Source organism: Nesoenas mayeri (assembly GCF_963082525.1).
Source record: "Nesoenas mayeri genome assembly, chromosome: 3".
NCBI lineage: Eukaryota > Metazoa > Chordata > Aves > Columbiformes > Columbidae > Nesoenas > Nesoenas mayeri.
Genome location: NC_137544.1, coordinates 86,434,804 through 86,455,923, shown reverse-complemented (window position 1 = coordinate 86,455,923; position 21,120 = coordinate 86,434,804). Strand labels below are relative to the sequence as shown.

The 21,120-nt window shown below is 36.8% G+C and overlaps 1 protein-coding gene across 1 annotated transcript in view; it reads right to left on the bottom strand.

Annotated features, from left to right (window-relative positions):
- The window catches only part of LTBP1 (latent transforming growth factor beta binding protein 1), a gene marked incomplete at both ends in the record, with an annotated part of 196,334 nt that overhangs the window by 54,007 nt on the left and 121,207 nt on the right, over positions 1-21,120 (bottom strand). Inside the window, 10 exons of the mRNA XM_080340785.1 lie at positions 1,718-1,837; positions 5,202-5,324; positions 6,011-6,136; positions 7,288-7,413; positions 8,889-8,987; positions 9,578-9,680; positions 10,691-10,713; positions 12,738-12,971; positions 16,092-16,259; positions 17,551-17,673. Coding sequence (XP_080196911.1) covers positions 1,718-1,837; positions 5,202-5,324; positions 6,011-6,136; positions 7,288-7,413; positions 8,889-8,987; positions 9,578-9,680; positions 10,691-10,713; positions 12,738-12,971; positions 16,092-16,259; positions 17,551-17,673 — 1,245 coding nt within the window. The remainder of the gene's footprint in view (positions 1-1,717; positions 1,838-5,201; positions 5,325-6,010; positions 6,137-7,287; positions 7,414-8,888; positions 8,988-9,577; positions 9,681-10,690; positions 10,714-12,737; positions 12,972-16,091; positions 16,260-17,550; positions 17,674-21,120) is intronic.

Sequence of the window (21,120 nt, the reverse complement as noted above, 5' to 3'; positions counted from 1 at the left end):
ATGAAGACTGATCACATCACTAATGATGTGAGTGAGATGCCTAGGCTTAGATCATTTCATAAAACAAAGGAAAAATGGAAACCATGCAGTAACACAAGGACAAAAAGTATCAGCAACCTGGAACAAAGACCTATTCTTTACGCGACTTAGTTCTGTTTGTAAATCTGAGTAGAGCAGTGACTTCTTTTCTCTCTTTCTGCTCCTACTAACCTGGTTAGCAAGAATGAAACAAAGTTATGCTGTAGCATTTTCAAGTAGGCTATTTTCATAAATAGGCATAGAAATCAAGCTTAATATAGGGAAAGAATGCAAAATTACGTCAACTTTACATTTTCTAAAAAAGGAATTAAGAGGAAGCTCTTCTAACAGAGTTCATGTGCCACAAGCAGGAATCCAGGCAGGTGGGAAGGAGCAAAACAAAGATGAACGTGGAGTAATGTGTGCTAAGTGAACCACATGAGCTTGTTGTAAGTCCACTAAAATAAAGGAAATTACCTGAGAAATACTTTCCTCCACAATAAGTAAATTACAAGACCAAATAATGCAACTATGACATGTTCATAAATAGTAACAGGCAAATATTCAGACAGAAATAATTTGCTACAATATGTCTTCTTCAGAAAATAAACTGGTTGAAAAAGCTGCAATCTGTACAGCAAAACTGGTAGTGAGGCTCTGACAGCCACACCATACATTTTTCAGGTGCTTCATTGCAACCTGGCTCTAGTCTTGCTCCACAGATCAGAAGTCCATTTGCAGCTGGAGCACAGGAGATGTTCCATCTTCCAGAGCTATTTCATCCAAAACAATGCTCTTAGACTGAAATTTAATGAACTGAAACAAGTCACAGTAATTGGGAGCCATTAGGAAATAATCTATGGGAAGTACACCACCAATGTGACCTATAATGATAATACAAACATCCCCTGTGTAGGTTATTATACATCTGTTTAGGCAAGATGGTTACTCCAACCATCATAAATTACAGGGCATGAGTTACAGAGTGGACAGGAGGATTCATAACAGACAGCAGATTCTTCACAACTGAGGTAAAATTTAAGTTTCTGGTAGTGCCTCAGGAAGTGGCACTCAAAACTGCAAAAGATTATTTATTTTTTTGCACAATGGATTCATTTGCTCTTTCCTACTTATATCTCAAATAGTAAAAACTGATTTGGAAAAAAAAATCTAGCATTTAAAAACAAATCAACAAAACTATGATAAGAGAAATCCATCCTAAAAACCTGAAGTGAGACAAGCTGCTTTAAGATGTGCTAATGCTTTGTTGGAAGTAAAGATAATTAAGAACTTCCATTAATATGCTTTGTAAGCAAACTCCCATACCCTATTGAAAAGCCTGTCAGTCACACTGATGTGTTAGCACACGTTTTTTTTTATTTGTTAATACCTCCAAACAATGGCCTACTAGCATTTCATTGATAATACATCCCTTTCAGTTCTTTATTTTCTATTTCAATAATTTTGTTTATAATTATAATTGTGTTGTTTGCAGCCTAGATTCAATGTTCATTCACCAACAGTAAACCAGGATTTCCTCATATATACCACGTCTGAGAAAACAGTCATTTCAAAAATCTCACATTTTCAATTATTATTGAATGAAACGGGGACCTGGGGCACAAGTGCCGTCATCAGGTTGTAACATCAATGTAATAGGAAATACAGCATCTCGGAACAGGAAGAGAACTGAACATACCACGGCACTGTCCATTCCAGCCTCGGAATCCCACTCTGCAGGGAATGCACTGGTAAGAACCAGGAGCATTAATGCACTGTGCATCTGGACAAGTAGTTGGGGTCAGGCATTCATCAATGTCTTCAAAAGAGAAGATAAAAGGAAATATCGGTCAAAGCCATAACAGCACACTGAACGAATCTGGTTATTCTAACTGTGCTCATGTTACATTTAAAGAGTTGTGTACTTTACCTGCTAGAGACCCAGGAAGGAACAAGTTTGCACAGATTTGTACCTGTGAGGGGGCATCTCTGAGAAATAAATTAGATCATAGTGCATGCAACCGAATCTGAATTTTCTGTTATGGAGCACCTACTCAAGATTCGCAGTGTAACATAGAGCAGATCAGATTTCTGGCTTTAGATAGGTAAGAATAACGTTTCATACATCACACTTTTACCATATTGAAGTGTCCTGAGGTTCTTCCTGTAGTAAGTCTCAAGAAACTTCGGAAGTGCATTGCAACAATAAAATTGTAACTCTGGCTTCTCAAAACCAAGAGGAATTTAGCATTCTCCAGTGTCCTAGAGTTATGCAGCATGTAAGTATTATGTGGACTATAAATTCAATTTTGTGAAGAGTAATCAAAGATGTTTACAGGGAGCAAGGAGTTAATTACGTCTGAAAGCCAGCACAACCAACACACACATTACTGTTTGGGGTGATGAGAGAGGGACTTGTTGCATGAGGAGAGGTCCTAGTTTGTTTACCCATGACAAAACAAGAGACAAGTCCTGAAAAACTCATCAATCTCCTGTCCAGGCTCTAAGCATCTACCAAGAACTTCCTATCCTGCACCAAAGAAACCCATAATACATGCAATACATGCCACCTAAAAGAGACTGCATATAAAAGTGACTTTCAAACACAAGTTGCTGTCAAGTGACCAATGATCAGAAGATGCTGGAATTAAAACTGTGTGGGCAGCCTCATTCTAGTCTGCTCTCAGACTTGACTATCATTTTATAATGTGGTCTTTAATTACAGAATAATTATAATCTTTCCTACCAAATACTTGCTTCACAGCAGAGCACAGAACTAATGAAGTCGCCAAAATCACCTCTAAACCTGGCTTCCTAAGCTCCTGTCCCTTCCCTGCCCCAAGACTCGTGGTTGTTTTCTGCAAGTAAGGACTACTCCAGCACAGACAGTAGGAAGGAAATTTATTCCTAGTTTTGGGAACAAGCTCACAGGAGTGTAGTCTCCAACACTTGTAATTTAACTGGACAATGCTCCATCTTTCAGACAACTGAAGCTCCAATATGCCAGCTCCAAATAACCCGCTGGATGTGGGCATATCGTATTTTTTAATAGAATCATGATGAGAATATTTTCACATAAAACCAGCAACAGGCCTCTTCAGCTGCCACAATGTGGATGTTCCTCAGTGAAACTGCTGTGAGATTTTTTAAAAATTTAATTAACAAAAAAATCCACTTCTGTTGAAAATTGTTCTCAGCACTGCCTGGAATCTATTTGCCCTCAAAACACACAACATGAATGATGTATTTGGTACAGAAATTTTCAATCAAAATAAAGTCTAAATGCTTTGAAGCCTAAAGAAATCACAAGATTTTATAGGACTACTTAATTGTATGCAATTATGTTCAGGTCTATCTTTAACACTGTTCTACATAAACAGGCTTTAAAACCAAAATCATATATGCACTCTTTGTTTCCCAAGCTAGCCCCATGAGAGAGCCTGAGTGAGAATAGCTTGGAGGCAGAACGCAGGTGGGGTGAGGACGTGTAAGTGAACTGTGTGCACTGTGTGCAGCTTGGAAGATTCTTGCCTTTGTTTTTGAAGTGGGGAGGAGGAGGAAAGGAGTTATTTGTGGAATCCGGAATCTGTCAGTAGGGTGACTATAACGTGTAGGTGTAATGACATGGTGAAATGATTCCCCGAATGTGTCATTTCCTTGGCTTGATGGATTTAGTGTAAGAGGGTTTTTCTCTTAAGCAAGCTTAAATAAATTTCAGCAGAGAATCTGGTTTCAGAAACTGCATGTTGTTAAGTTAAATGGTGACTACCAGAACACTACTTAAAATACAAGCTAATAAGAAATTTGACGCACTGTGATATTCTGACTTCTAGTTTATTTTAATCGCAGATTCCCTACTGACAGAGAAGATTTGGAAACAGTAGTTCTAAGAGCAGAGTGTGTGAAACATTTATTTAATTTTTTTAAAAATTGTCTGAATAGAATGATGATTCTTTTAGCAATGCTCAGAGCAGCTATATCCACAGCGGCTTTAAGTCACGTATTTGCTAGGCAACCTAACATGTCAGTAGCTTTATTCTGTCCTAAGTAACTTAGACTACAGCATGAGCTAAACCGTGTTTAAAATGAAATGGCTGCTTGTGGTTTTTAGTTCACAATTCAAGTTAAAAATGAAAAAAGAACAGCAAAAAAAGCAAAAGCATCACACTAAAAATAATTTGTAGTTTTGAAGGTCAGATGTCCTAGGATATCCTGTAACATGAAATACCTGCTGGATATATCTTTCCAAATTTAAAAAAGTAAACTTATCATTTACTACCTGTTAAAATGTTAAAAAGTTACAGATTTTTTTTTTTTTTTTTAAAATAGAAACTTGGTAAAGTATGCAGAGGAGGGCTGACAACAAAGTTATGCGATTCTGTGGCAAGAGCTCTTAAAATAGCTGTCGCAAGATGGTTCTGTCCATAGCAGAGGAACTCCTTTGCAGTGTCTCAAATCTAAATAATAGGAATTGAATTGTAGTTCTAGGCATCAAATGACTGAAAAGACGAGAGAGTAGTCAAAAAGGCTTCTCATTTAAGATTGCGCCCTGTGAGAATTCTCCCTTTGCTACTCAAGCTGTAGTGCCAATTCTCCCTTGAACAGCAGGCAACGCGAATCATTCCAAACAGCAGTAACATTTAGCATTGTTTTTGTGGTATGAATAAACGGTAACTTCACCATCCAGGACATGCTGTTGTAGGTAAAACAGCAATGTCCTTTAGAACATTCTGCCACGTTCGGCTGCTGTACAGGGGGAGGTTAAAAGATCTGAAGGCAAATTAAATGAAGAAAGTAGCTGCGACAGAAATGCAGCAGTAAGATTAAGCTAGAGACGTTATTCATGGAAATAAGCACAATGAGGGACTGGGGAAGGGAACTCTGAACACAGATATAAAATCACTGTGCCAAGACATTCCATCGGAAATCAAATAGCAAATGGAGATTGAAAGGAATTAAAAGAAATGTACCAGGTCAAAAAATGTTAAGTTAAACATGAAAAAAAATCTGTGTTATTTTAATATTTCCATCTAATGGCCAGATTTCTTAAAAAATAAAGAAACAGATGTAAAGTTCTCTGAGATCAGAAACAGCAGTCAATGTGAACAAATAGCTTGTCCTACTGTAGCTGTTTGGCTTGGCAACTGCTACTGTATTATTAGTGGTGAAGAGTCCAAACCTACCTTCACATTCACCTCTCCTGTTCATTTGGTATCCACTATCACAATATTCACATCTGTATGAGCCAAGAGTATTGATACAAAAGCCTTCCCCACAAATATGAGGTCTTGAACATTCATCAAAATCTGCAGATGAAAAAGAGAAGAGAAACTTTGCTTCGCCATGAAATTACCAAATGCTTGCATCTCCTCTACAGTCTGCTTTAATTAAGTGTAAGTAACTTGGGATTTTTGAAGGTGTTTGCAAGCCACAGCCCTACCGCTGTTCTTAATGAGCGGTTCTACCTTCACCTCACTGGGAGAATGAGCTCTAGAAACAACCAGGCTGTAGGATGAAGGCCAGTGAGCTGCCCTGTGCTCGCAAACACAAGTGTCACTGCGTGTATATTGTGCCCAAGGCAGCACAAACCTGAGGAAAATCACAGCAGGTTTAGGCTGTTTGCACTGCTCTGCATAGTCCATGGCTGTTTGCAGCTATATGTAAAAAGATGGTTGTTTGCAGCTGCTAGTGATTGAAAGAGTTTTGAATATTTGTATTTTCCGCAACAGAAGGTGTTTCTACTGAATGGTAATTTTCGTAAACAACCAGGATACTGAATCAATCCTTGTTTTTCAACAAAAGCAGTAGGAACTACTCAAATATTTTCTACACCGCAGCACCTGGTGAAAGCCTGTTAAAAATACTTCCAGACATCAGTCCAGTACCAATGACACTGAGGAAAAAAGCTGAAAAAGGGACTTTAGAGAGTTTTAAATAAGCTTCCTGATTAATTTTTATATTTTTATTTTCTATAAGGGAGACCAGTAATTACCAACGCAGTCAGTTCCATCTTCACTGGCCATGAATCCAGCTTGGCAAATACATAGGAAACTTCCTTCTGTATTTTCACAGCGTCCAAGGGAACAGAGATGGGGTGCCTGAATACACTCATTAATATCTATAAAAGAAATAAAAAATAAGCCTATAGAATAACATATACAGTTGTGATTCTTTTTGTGCATTTTACGCCATGCTTTTGAAAAGATTAATCTTGTAATTATTTTAACTATTTGAAAAAGTATTTGTTTTCCTCTCCCTCATAGCTGAAAAGAAGTTGCATTAAATAGTTTTGGTTGGAAAAAATGCTCTTATTGGCTTAGACCACAAGAATATTGCAATGGCCTGGAGAATGTGACATGATTGCTATTCAAATCACTACACTGAGTACAAGCTGAGTACAAGCTGAGCACAAGCTGCAAGCATGGAACATTAACACAATCTGGATGAAATAGAAGGGTTTAAAGTTGTCATTTGGCTGCATATTTGTGGAAATCATTTTTAATACTGAAGTTGCACCTGATAGCACGTGTATCAGTGTGAAGTTACTGAAATTTTGGTAGCAGGCAAAGTTGACAGCACCTAATCTGGCAACACGATATACTAAACTCTTTCTGATCCAAGTTACAGAGGAACCAGTGTACTCTGAACAAAGGAAAGACACCAGTACAGCTGCTTCCAAATCTGAAATGGCTCATATAGAGCCAGTCTGGGCTCTGCCTCACGTTCCTCAGAGCCCTCTGCTTCAGAACTTCCAGGCTTAGAAGGGGATGAACACCTCACTTCGCAGACCTCCTAATGTTCTTCTGAGATGATGTACTTTCTCTTTTCAGCAGAAGGTTGAATGGAAAGACCTAACAAAACAACTGGATTTAGTTCACCTGCAGAGCTGGTAGCTGAGTAAATCATTCTGAGAAACACTCATTCTTTCTCCAAATAGAAGTGTATCTGTAGCAGTCTGATGATTTTAGATACCTGGTCTAAAGCTGAGAAGAGATGGTCTAATCACTTTTTCTCTCATCTGACAATGGGAAAGGCTTTCATTCAATTTAATTAAATTCACGTTCAGTTCTGAGCAGCACAAAAGCAGTATCAGAGACTAGCTGGCAAATTTTATTTGACATACAAAAACTAGTTCCTTTGTAATTTGGAAGCATTCAGTAGAGCAAGCAACTCCTGACTGCTCTGCAGCATATTTCCTCTGACCAGACTCCACATTTCAAGCGTTTAATAGAATAGTTCTTCCAGATTTTTGAACGCATCCATCCATACCAGAGCACTTTGTCTGCTGATCGTTAAGTCTGTACCCCTCGTAGCAGATGCAAGTGTATCCCACAGGCAAATTAACACAGTGTCCTGCTCCACAGATATCAGGATTAACTGTACATTCGTTGATTTCTAAGCAAACAAAAAAAAGTACAGAATTAAGGCACTCAAAAAATTCTCAACTCTTAACTGCATTCAGTTTTTTAAATCCAATTTAGGATTATGTCCTACAAATCTTATTTCACTTGCACTTTACTATCTCTTAAATATTTGAACACCACTGGGAACTGTATCTGAACAACAGATTGATTTATTTGTTTATAGCATGCAGCAAGTCTAGTTTAACTCCTTTTCCTGAGGAAGGAAAAACCAGCAGAACATGGAAAATTAACCACTTTTTTTACTAACTGATGTTAGTAACTGATTGTTAGTAGGGTAACATCCTCTCCGTGTAGGGACGTAGGGAGCTGACTAGCAGAAGGGGCACCATCTCAGCAGCGCTGACTTCCAAATGGTGGTTTGACAATCACCACTAGCAGAACTTCCATATGGGATTACAAACTGTAATTACGGGTAATTGAACGAGGCAGCTGAATGCTTACAGAAGGACAAGATACTTTCTCTACTCCTACAGTAGATTCAGGAGGATTTAACTGCAGGCAGTATCATACTTCAAACACCTGGGTGATTTAGACCCTTTGCATGTTGTGTGCAACTCGAAAATCCATTCCTGCATGAAGGAGAACCATTTTTGAAGAGTTAAACTTTTATTAAAGTATGTGCAATTACTCTCTGTGAATGCAAAATGGGAAACCATTGGTAGGCCTACATATCTCTACCATACACAATTCCACGTCTTAAAGTATTTACCTGGATATTGCAATTAGTTTAAAGGCTGTGTTAATTCTGAGAGACTAGCTAACATATGTGACATTGTAATGCTCTCAGGTATACACACATAGTACATTCACCTTTTTGTTTTCAAAAAACAGCGAGTAAAGTTTTCATGCCTTTTGGACACATCCATCATTTAGACAATTTTCAGCTATGACAGAGCATTTACCTGTGTTTCTGTTATTTTCACTCTTGACACATGGATGTAGAAAAGGCAACTTTAATACATCAAAAAAGAAAGAAGTACAAACGTCGAAAGAACATTTTAAAGTACGGTAACTCCTCATCTGCTTTTTGTAGAATGTGCTGATCTACATGTCATGAAGTCTACATCCCTCAAAGAAGATGATCACGTACTTCATTAACACATCTGCAGAATGTCTGAAGATCTGACTTGCATCCAAGAGGTCTTCAGTTCCAGACATCAGCTGCAGATCATATAATCTGAGGTGGAATTATTATTTTTTCCTTCTGTCATTTACTTATTGGCACAGAAATGGCAGGTGCCTCCAAGGAGGGCCCAGCCCTGGCTCTGTTGACAGTACCCTCATTGCTGTGCTGTACTTTCTCTCTCTCCCCAGAGTATTCCTTTCTGTTCTTCAGCTACATCCTCTTCGTTATTATAATTCAGAAGTAGCATGGAACAAGTTACAGTGTCAGGAACTCACAGTCATTTCTTACTTTATTTAACTTCTAAAAAGGAAGCACAATACCTGTAACTTGAGTAGGTGCAATTACTTGACTTGCACTCGAAGTAGAGACTTCAGGAGCAACTTCAACAGGCAGAGGAGGAGATGTTTTCTCAATCACTACTGTGTGACATGGAATGCAAATCAATCACATCCAAAAAAAACCCCAAAACCCTTAAAGCATTCAAAAACCAAAAACTCTTAAAGATTGCAGACATGATATTGAATGAACCAGACACTGTGGAGCTTTTCATTAGTTTATTCTGCTTAGATCGGGAGTAGGAAAAAAAAGTATAATAGGGGTTTCCACCATTCTACTGCTTGTGAAAAAAACTTGAGGTGCTAAAGGAAGCAAGCACAATAGTAAAACTTTTGCAGCAACAGTTACAAGGAGGCACCTAAGTAAAGTTTCCTCTTGAAAGGGGTACAAGGCCTCAACTCTGCTGACATCAAAATTCTCATGTACATGATCCAGGATATCACTTCTGCCTAAAATATGTCTTTGCCTCCTACCAAGTCACCCAGCCAATGCCAACTTCTCAATTCCTCCCACTTCAGCTTCCATGATTTTTTTTCTGCATTCTACTCATGGTAAAATTGCTCGTGCAGCAGCAATTAAATTTTCATTTATCTCTGTTAAAATTGCTACCTTCTCATTCCTTAAAGATTAGTAAGCACTCTCCCATACTAATAGATAAGTCAAAACAAGTTACCTGGAAACTGTGGATGAAGGTTAATTGTTGAAATTCCAGGAGAAAGCTGAGGCTGCCCAGGTTCTAGATCAGGCTGCTTTTCTTGATCAAGGGAAGCTAATTCCTAAAACAATGATTAAAAATCTACATTCTGAAAACATTCTCTTAATTCAGCTATCATAACAAGCCACAGACTCCTAGTTTGGGAATCTGCTAACATCCGCACATGAGTAACTTTTGATAGCAGATCATTAACTACCACCTATTGAAGCCTGAAAGAACATGGAATACTATGTTTATACAATGGCATAAAATGTAATACTTATTTTCTTTGAAGCAGTGATTTCACAGAGCTTCTAACTGTATCTTTGTCCCTTCACAGCTCTCCCATCTGCTAGTCTTTACTTGCTTACAAACAGTATTAAATTGCAGTTCAGCATCACACAAAAGTATATAATCACATATGTGTCTAAGTCTTTGACCACTGTGAAAGGTTCTCTCTTAGCTATTGCACTGATCATCTTATTTTCATAAAAGTGTTAGATGCTTCTAAGTCTTTGGGGAAATGAAATACAACTGCAGTTATTCCTAACACATCCCATTATCTTCAGCAGAGAGAACCTGGAATCTCCTGAATAGGGGACTCACCACAGACACACACCTGCTCTTCTCCACCAAATACACAACAACCCTAAAAAAACTAGGAAACTAATACAAATTAATACAAATACATTAATACAAATCTCTTAAGCAGGTGTCACAAATACCGCTCGAAGCTTCATACTGTTTTTCTCCAATTCATTTTCTCTAGCTGTCAGTATCTGTGGCTCTCTCTCATACTGTTTGCATTTTTCAATATCCTCTTTAAAATATAGGCTCCAGAATGGGATAGAACAATATAGTACTAGACCCTCCACCAATACCCTAGAGAGAAGTTAATCTCTTTCCTGTACCTCACTAGCTGCCTGTTGTTGTATGTAATAACATGAGCTCTTTTGTCTCAGGGTTTGCACTGTAAATCTACAGTGAGTTGTTTGTTCCTCATAAATCCTAAATAATTTTCAGGGTTATCATATCACATCTCATACATATGGTCTGCATTCTAATTGCTAGATAAATCACATCATGTTTTACCTGATCGGGGGCTGCAGTTGCCACTAAAACGAGAAAGAAAAAAGAAAATTAATCAGTTTTCACATAACACTTACATATTCTATTTAAAACAACTAGTGCATTTGAAAGTGGTTGTTACCATCACAGAAAAATTTCAGGCTCTAACCTCGTTCCAAAATGGTGCAAACCTGAAGTAATGTTCCTGAAGCAAGCGTAAAAACTAGGCAGAAAGCAGAATAAGATTCTACACGCTGACCAAGGCTTGTAATTATTCACTTGGTATTCAGCTGCCTTATAGGTTTTTCAGTTGTTTAATTGTTTCCTTGGAAGCAAACCAAGAAACTCAGTGGTTATTGACTCACTGACTAAACTTTTTTATTCCTTCCCAGGAATATCAATATCTGGAATTATTTTAAAGGCAAATTAATATCATAATGATATACAACTAAACATTAACACATTTGCAATAATTCATTGTAAAAAAACAAAGTCAAGTTTAGAAATTCACCTTTCTTGAAGCAAGCAAAGGCAAAACTTGAGTTTGTTTTTTTTTCCCCTCACAAAAGTGATTTTTTCATGGGATGGAGAGCTAAAAATTTCATGTAAGTTTTTATTTTCCATTGCAGTTTGCCTTTTTTTGAATATGTCTTTTACTGATGAAAATCTATATGCTTCTGTAAAATCCTGTTAGAATCTTTTTCTTTTCACAATCAATATTTTCCACAGGATAGATTTTTATATATATATATATATATATGTATGTATGTATAAAAAGTCACTCTTCTTGCTCTAGTATCTTCAGTATTAGCAGGAAGGCTGATTATCAGAACTGGGAGAACTTCTAATAAAATCTCAAAAACTCTGAATGCAAACATATCTAAAACTGGAATATAAAATTCAAATGTGTATATGTCATTGATGACTTAGACTAAGTATATTTTTAAAAGTTTTTTATTAATAAAAAACCGAACACAATATTCCTTTTTTCTCCAGACTGTGTTTTAAGATTTACTAGAATGTGGCAATCTTTCTCATTACTGAAGTAATATTTTAGCAAATGATACACCACTTTTTTCCACTTTGTAACACAGAAAAGCCCAGAGGTTTATGTGAGATTTTATAATCCAATGCAGTCTGTAAATATATGTGAATGGCTTATTTTTCTCTCTAGATTCAGCTTAGCTCCATTTTCTTTTTGAAAGCAAAACTGGAGCCGTTATTTTAACTGGAAAGTTAACTCATGTTGCACAGGATTTTGCAAAATCAGCTGATTGAAACTCTTTCTAATAATGGCCTGACATACAGATATAAATTGATACTTGGAAATAACCTTTTAAGTACTCAATACAATGAGAGGGCTCTCCAGCAAGGTATTTTGCCTTGTCTCCAATTAGTTCATGCCAAGTTTGCGGGCAATGTATTTCTAATAGTGTTGCTTCCTGCATTTCTTTGCTTCTGTATCTGCTTTAGATTCAGGACAGTTTTGGCTGCAACAATTTCTTAGAGAAGCTTGCAGAAAACAAAGTCTGAGGAAAGGATCTTGGAGGAGTTCACTAATTGCTAAACAGCCCAGCAGGGAGCTGATGTGACATGATCACAGCGAGGGAGTGCGCAGCTGCAGGGCTGAGAGCAGAGCACACGAAGGGGATGCACAGCCACATCAGGTGGTGCTGAGCTACAGGAGCAGATAGAAGGAAGATGAGGAAACCCCTTAGCTTCTGCCACTCCAGATACTAGTAAATCAAAGCCTGAGCTGAGTCCTTGGTCATATATTAGAGATTAAAAATATCTTTATAAAAGTCTCACAACAAGTATTTACTATTTCTTATCATAAAAATTAACGAGATTAAAGCAGTATCTCTCCATGGTGTTCTCAGCATCTGGTAGGAGCTATACATAAAACTTCAGAAGTAAATCATGTAACACAACCCACTCCACGATATGGAATGCTCTGCTGTGGGAAGTGATGCTGCTTTGCCCTGCACTGTACGCAGCTACTCTACAAAGAAACATACAATTGAAGGCACATGCACAGAAATATAGAAAGACTAAATTTTCCCACTCTCACCTTCTTGCACAGCCATCTCAGTCTCACTTTTCTGTGAGAAGGTCAGTGCCTCCACTGGCTCTTCCTTTGCTGGGAGAGGTGGAGGAGAAGTACCTTTAGCAACAGGTTGAGTAATCGGGGTCTTGCCAATGACAGGTGGCTGTACTCTAACTGCAGGGTGATGATATAGCTTGTTTCTGTGAGGGCCAGAAACCGTATAACCCATTCCACCAGGGCAGATTTCCTTAAAAGCAGCTAGATTTGGGATGGGAAAATATTCCTTTTAGGAGTCTAAAAGTGCAATATGTTGACATAGTGGAAAATATAATGACTACCACTAAAAAATTTAATCTCATATTGTATATACATTTTTACAAAAAACTACTTAAAGACAAGCTATGCATTGCATGTTAATATGACTGAGCATTCTCCCATAAGCATGTGCTGGCTGTTATTCCCAGGAGGTTTCCCCTCCAGTTTACCATCTTTCTTCAGTTATGTTTAATCTATCATTATATGAAGATAATTTTTTGTATTAATCCTCTTCAAAAGTACATTTTCGTCATCATCTACATTGCATAAAGAATGAAGATCACTATTTCTATCATTCTCTTTTTGCAGAAACCAAAGGAAGGAAGCTCACTACCCCCGTACTAGAGGACTAGAAGAACATCAACCAGTAACAACATTCATTCACAGGATCCCATTTGACTACATCAGAGGTCTCATACCAGCCCTGATCCAAACGCCATTTACTTGAATAAGTCTTTCCACTGACCTCAGTGGGTTGGATAAAAACAAGATGGGGATCATAAAAAGCCAAATCACCACTGGAAGAGAGGGGAAATAATCTCATTTCTAAAGCTGCTACAGAAAAGGGTAATGAAAGTCAGGCAGCAGGACCTGCTCTGATCTCTGCAGCTGCTCTACATGAGCGTCAGGTTTTGCAGTCATAGTGGACGACTAGAATGAAAAAAAAAATAAAGGTCAGCCTTCCTCCCCAGCAAAGATAAGAGCTGTGCTCCTGTCAGGGACAGGGGTCCTTCAGGACTCTTGAGGGGGCAGTGCACCATCATCCTCATTGCTCTACGTCAAACTGTGCCGGGATGAAAAGATTCTGTCTCCCATGTGCCTGCTGTGATTTCTTAGCTTCCTAAGTGTCATGCAGAGTGGGGCATTGGTAAGTTCACAAATTCTACTTTGAAGGCATCAAGGTTTTAAAATTAATTAGCATCTAAAATAAAATCACAAAATACTAGCTACAGGTACTCCACAGATTAATTCCTAATATTATACATTAAATTGCAGTATACATTAATTGCATACTGTGTTCTGATGGTGTCTTAGTAATAGAAAAGATGAAAGGTCAAACTGGTTAAATTTAATGATTCAGAATGATGAAATACTTTTTCTTGGGAAATGCTAATATCAAAACTTGCTGCAAAAACATCCAAATTAGGGTTGGAATTCTGGTCAAAGGAGGAAGACAGAGAAAATTTGACTACTGTTCCTTCAGGTGTGTACTCAGGATGTAGGAAACCTTGTTTTAAGTCATATTCTCTCAAATGCAGGACAGAAATGTGAACCTTATTCTACCACAGTTCGGATAAGTGCTCTCAGCACCCGCATATACAAAGCTGGCTTCTCAGTCTCTCTTTTGGAGCTGGTCTACTTCGTAAAAATAATTTAAAAGTGAGTGACATCGTGACATTTTAAATTCAATTACTTTTAAATTAACACGGGATGCTGCAGTAAATACATTACCCCATTCTGGAATATCCCACTTTCACACATTTTTCATAGAAAACTCTGAAAGATTATGAATTTAACCTGTTATAGAAAGGAACATGTTTTAAATCATGAAAGTCGTCATGAAATGGGAGAAGTGCTTCCCACACAGCCCATCAAAATGTTCTGCTCACAGATTTTCTCTCTGAAGTCTTTTAATTTAAAAAAAAAAAAAAATATCACTAAAATAACCAATTCTGCATAATATTAAATTATTTTTATGACTAGAGAGCAGTCCACAAAAAGATAAGTTATCTGCTCCAGAATACACACAATTGGGTAGAAAGCCTCATGCAATATTTTTATAGATGTAACAAATCTGCAAGTCATCTGATGAGAATATATTTTTTTCTCCATTAAAATGCCACAGAAATAATATTTATCTGAAACTGACATGGACTTAAAAATCCCAATGGTCATGCAGGAAATAATGGCTTTAAAAATCAATTAAAATGCTCAAAAATGTTGGTCACTTCTATTTCTGTAAGCCCAACCTGAAAAAGTAAGGAATCTTCTGCTCTTATCATGTCTGATGCTAGCTGCGCATTTCCCAAAGCAGCTAGCTGGTTTTGAAAATCTGACACTTTATAAAATACCCTGCGACCTGCATCATAACAGTGACATCTGCAGCAGCGACTTTAGTAAGAACAGTGGATGACCATTACAAATACCTGCGCCAAAATTCCAAATAGGCTGGACATCATGTATGTTACAATAAGAAGTGATGCTTTTAAAAATATTAATTTTACCATATATTTGGACAAAAATAATATTAAATTGATTTTGACTGAAAACTCCAATTTTGGTCATTTTCGTTTTAAGCAAAATTGGGGAACAGAAGCAGCAATCAGTATTTACAATATGTGGTATCTTAGTCTATAAGCAGCCTAATGATTGATGGTGGTGACCAAAAAAGCTGGTGTTTTCCAAGTCCCTATATATTTAAAAAACAGCAGGACTCCAAGTGAACACTGACAATACAAGTGAACTTTGTGTATCAAGTAAGGAATTCTTTAAGTGAAAGGTGCCAAGAAATGTTTAACTACCAGTTTATAGTTAAGAAGGCAACACTACACTTGGCACTTTCCTCAAAATGGATAGTGAAAACATGAAGGAAAGTTAGAAAGCACAGATACCCCCACACATATCCCACTAACAGTAAACTACAACAAATGGCATTCCATAACCTAATTCTCAAAAGCTGCCATCCTTTCAATAGTGCCTTTAACAACTGAAGAACTTCTTTAATTACATTTTGGGTTAATTTGCCTATATCTATAATCAGAATAAAATGTTCTTATCTTCATGTGATGGAGAATCAAAGTTCAAGGACATATTCTGAGATGCAAATATTGTTAATCTGGAATTCTATCACAACATATCAAGGATAATTCCTTTGTTTTAATCACAAATCCCTATGAACAAAACTACTAGATATGTGATTACTATCATGTAGAGAACCATCACAATTTACTGATGGGTACCTCTTGTTTAAAATCGATTAATAGACAAATATTTCTTTTTAAAGCATGCAGAACAAATAGAGGATGGGGGCAAGAGCTTGTGATTTTAATGGGCAGTTCTTACCTGTTCCTGGAAGTGGGCACTTCTCACAGTGCGGGCCCCAGGCTTTGCCAACACTGCAACAGCAAAGCTGCTTGCTGAGCTGAACAGACAGAGGATGCATGCACTGCTTTCCTGCGCTAACAAACCGGTAGCAGGGTCCTTTCTCTTCAGCAACTACAGGATTATCAGCTGCAAGAAAAGGGGAAGAGAGGATGGCACTGTGCACATGAGAAGGAAAACACAGACCACTAGATTTCCAACACCGGTTAAATGGATTAATCTGCAGAAGCTTTATTTCAAACTTCGTCAAGTCAGAGAAAATTCTTATTTCACATCAAACACTCCCAAATTCCAACTCATCCTAGACCAAAAATAAAAAGTATGTTAAAGAAAAAAAATTCCAAACCAGCAGTTGCCATGCTGCCACAAGCAGCTCTCTCACTTGTACACTAGTCCAATTGTTGACTAAGGTCAACCACTGGCAATATACAGTTGTGTCAAGCTACACAGCCACTGGAACATTCAGCTCTAAGTAGGCTATATAAATAAGCCTGAAGAAGCATTACGTGTCATACATGATACTTCTTTAATAAAAGAGACAATTATGTATTTACATTTTGTTACACTTAGTTTTAATGTGGAAGAGCCAAAGGCCATAAGCTATGACTAGTATGAGCTAACAGGAAGCTAAGATCCACCCAGCTTTCTAATTTATGCATCCACATCCACATTAACATATAGTTAACAGTTCATTTCACTGAAAAAATACAAAGACTATCTGATTTTCAAAATGCAAAAATGAAAACAAACTCCTTTTCCTGGTGTTAAACTGAAAAGTTATAAGAAATTCTTCAAAATGCTGTAAAACTTCCTCAGTAATTGTCATTAACTAGTAGCATAAGATAATTATGCTGAAAAAATGAAAGAATTAACTTACAGCTCTAGACGATACTTTATTTTATGAATATAAAAATAACTCAGATAAGGAGCTTAGGAAATGAGGTCTTTTTCACTTGTAAATATTCTTCCCAAAAAACCAAAAAAGGAAATGTAGTTGTTCTTTATGTCTTCCTTTCTTCCTGCAGAGGTAGTTGATCTCAAACCAAGTAAAAACTGATTAATAGAGGAAAACACTTGCATTCGTGCTGTTCACAACTTTTCCCTAATTCTTTCTTAATTTTTAATCCTTCCTAATCAGAAAGAAAATGTGCCAAAGGTCATCCTGGGCCGAATGTTTTGTAATGGAAACTACCCAGGTCAAAACTGCAGAGATGGAAGAAGGGAGGGCAGGACACAAACATGATTTTGGCTGGGGAACTAGCAGAGAGGGGAAAACGTTGTGGAAATTTATAAGCTGAGGAGGCAAGGACAGCAAAAAATGACAGGGACAGCTTAGTAGAGTTGATGCCTGTCAAATAAATTATCATCTAAAGTGCGACTAAGTATCTATTTTTGTGCCTTGATTAGCACTTTTACTTACGTATGCATCTTGAGAGGCTAGGATCTGGCACAAAGCCCATTTTGCAGGTACATCTGTAGCTGCCCATGGTATTCAAGCACTCACCATTAGGGCATACTCCTTGTAACTGACACTCATTGATATCTGTGGGAAAATTGAAAATAATCAGATACTGAAACATGTATTAACGTTCTTCTTTTTTTAAATATGTGCAGGAGAACTGTTATGACTTAACACTTGAATCAATACTTTCCCTCATACTGACAACACTTGATTTATAACCTTTTAAAACACTGCTGACAATGTAAGAGAAAAACAATTACATTTATACATCATTCTCAAGTACTCTGAATTAAAAAACAAATATACTTTGACTGGCTTATCAACCTCTTTTCCTGACTAGATGATTGCTTGTGCGGTCAAACACAACTCACAAGAACATTCGCAGAGACAAGTTTTAAGCGATGTAGTATATAACACTGGTTGACACATTTAATACAGTTTTTATTAGTATTTGTATTCAGTAGTGCCTGAAGGTACATTGTGCTGGCAGAAGCACAACACAAAAATACCATCTCTAGCCTAAACAGCTTACCATCTTAATATCAAGAATACGCTGAAGGAAGCACAGAACACGTGATGCGGGGAGAAAAGGATTGCATCTGTGGGAACACAACTTTGTAATAATTAACAACTGCTTTGATAAAGTTTGCTGTAACTAGGCCACCTGCATCAGTGTCCATTTCAGGGTCTCATTGAATTATTCTCCCATGGCTCAAGCACTTGGCCTTGGGCCTCTATCACACTTGGGGTCGTACCTATAGTTCACTTACTCTTGGAATAGGACCTGTCCGACAACCATATGGATACCATCTGTAACTAAGTCAGCCAAACTAGGATTTTACTTAAAGAGACAGTAATAATGTAACTTGCACTGATAATCAAAACCTTAAAATAAATAAATAAAAACCCAAACAAAAAAAACAACAACAAAAAACTTCTAAATACACAACCCTCAAACCTACAGTTGTCTCTGTTATAAACTGTCACATCTCCTCTATAGACAGCACAGACAACACATTGAAATACACTTGCTTTAAAATGTTTATGTGCACTAATTCTAAGTAAGAATTTCTCTCCCTATCCCTAAGCTAGGAAAAAATGCCTGACTTGCTAGGTAAACAAGCTTCAAGCAGAACTCAGATATTCCACCTAGCTCCTTGGAAGTCAGGCATCAGTGATAATTTTGTCTAAAATATATAATATTTATTACCTTTCCTCTTAGGTTTTAGAAAACCTTCCCCTTTATATTTGACCTCATTTTATATTACTGCCTGATTCAACACAATAAATGAATGCAAGAACTTGAATATGTAAAATATAACAGATGTGCTTTTGGAAACCTACAGAAAGAATCTTTCACATTTCTACCTCCTTCTTCATTTTTCTCCACAAGTTTGGCTACCTGTCCCACTATACAAGAGCGTATAACTTAAGCCACCCCTACAGCAGACTCCAGCAGTTGCCATGTCAGCTGCGATTTCTCCCAAATATTCTGTGTTGAGCTTATCCCTCAGCTCTCCCTATGCTATACCTAATCTAGGATCTTGACACCACCTGGATCAACTTCACCTCTATGCACTTAGCCACATGTGACAAACAGTGGTAATTTATATCCTATAACTTTGGATGAAATGTGATGGAAACCACATGAATTACAAAGGATCAGTTCTGCCTCAAAGGAATTTTTCAGTGAAATTCCCAGACTACATGACTTTCTGACCTCAGAGGGAGTGGACTATTTAAAAAGGAAAATAGTATAAGGAAAGAGTACAAAAATCTCCTGAAATATTCTCCTACAGCAGTCTACCTTTTGACCCATCCAGTATTTGAGCAGGAAGATGCCTCATTATCTTTTTTGACTACTGCAAGGAATGAGCTAGCAAACTAAAGACTTTATTGAAACATCCTTAAATAGAAACATTTTGATGCTGTTGTAAATTTGTCATGATGAAAGGACATACTGCTAAACCTCCACATTCAAACACCAGGCACGACAAGAAACGTAATGAAAGAAAAGACTGCAAAATACCTGGAAGCTAATACAAAGCAAATACTGGAACAGTCAAGAACCCACTATTGAATTTTCTACCTGCTGTCAATTTGAGGTGTCACATCAGTCCTCAAATGCTAAGCCACAGGGCAATTCTACTTGCTTTGATGAAGCTCTGACTGTTGTCGGAAACGAGTTAGAGGAAGAGACAGTTCGCTTTACTCTGAATACAGGAAAAATCTCGACATCTGGTTTAATTTCAAAATGAAAGTCCTCAACACAACGACACAAATTACATGCACATATATATGCAAAAAGCACATACAAATTTTGGAGGAAGAGGATAAATGGGAAATAAAGAGATGGAAGAAAGATAATATCAAAAATTAAAATTAATATTTTTAACAAGGACTGTGCTCTTTTATTCTAGTCTAGCTTTTTCTTTTTATCATTTAACAGTAGTTACTTGTTGATATTGACATTGGTACATATAGTGAAAATAATTGCTCACTTTCTACATTGCAATAGCCAGACATTTTAAACAACTTTCTCCATCTACAATTTCTAAGTATACATTTTATTTATAGGAAAATTAACCCATACTACTGGGAAAAAAATGGAAGATATCTCCCAGAGGACATACATAACATATCACTTTTTGATAACTTTTTTTTAATACATATCCACATAGAATTGTAAGAACTGCTTTGTCTAGTGAAGACTTCATTCAACTTTAAAATTAGACAACTTATTTTAAATAATATTAATTTGACTTTGATTTTATAGTTTTTATTTTCAAAGAAAGGCCAAGTCTCTTGTTTGTTAACCATTAAAAGACATTGCTATTTGCTTATATGTCATAATTATGAAAAATCTGCCCCTTGCTATCTAGGAGGATAACTGCCATTCTTCATGTATTTAGGCAATGTAAGTAATTATATAGCTTAACATAGGTGCATTCATACTTCCAATGTATAAAAAGCTTCATGATGCATTTTTCATTTATTAGTTATGATTTTACTCATTATTTTATTAAGCTTCCTTCTAAGGAACGTGAAGAATCTATATATGGATACATTTTATTATTTGAATACTGAAAGTATATAGGCATTTTAAAAAAAACTAAAATCTTGCAAAGACAGATAAGAAGAGAAAAAAACATTTATGAAACCTGCTTTCTAACTTGAATTCTAATCATTTTATTCACAACGCTAGTATTATCTGTAGCACTCAAACCATATTGTTGAAGTTTGTAGAACTATGTTTGTGTGTTGTAGAAGGAAAACATGGTGTCTGTTGCTATAATACTCAAGCAGTTTTCAACTTTGAATAGTTTAGCTACTGAAATGAAATGCATATATATATATATATATATATGCATATATATATATACACAAAATTTGGCTTTGCACTTTAATAACTTCTAGTCCACAGGGTACAGACTCCAACTAGCTGAGTGATCTTGAATACCTAGTAGCAAAACTGTGCTATTTGGATTTTACAATGAAATTTTTTTTAACATAGTTTCTATTTAAGTC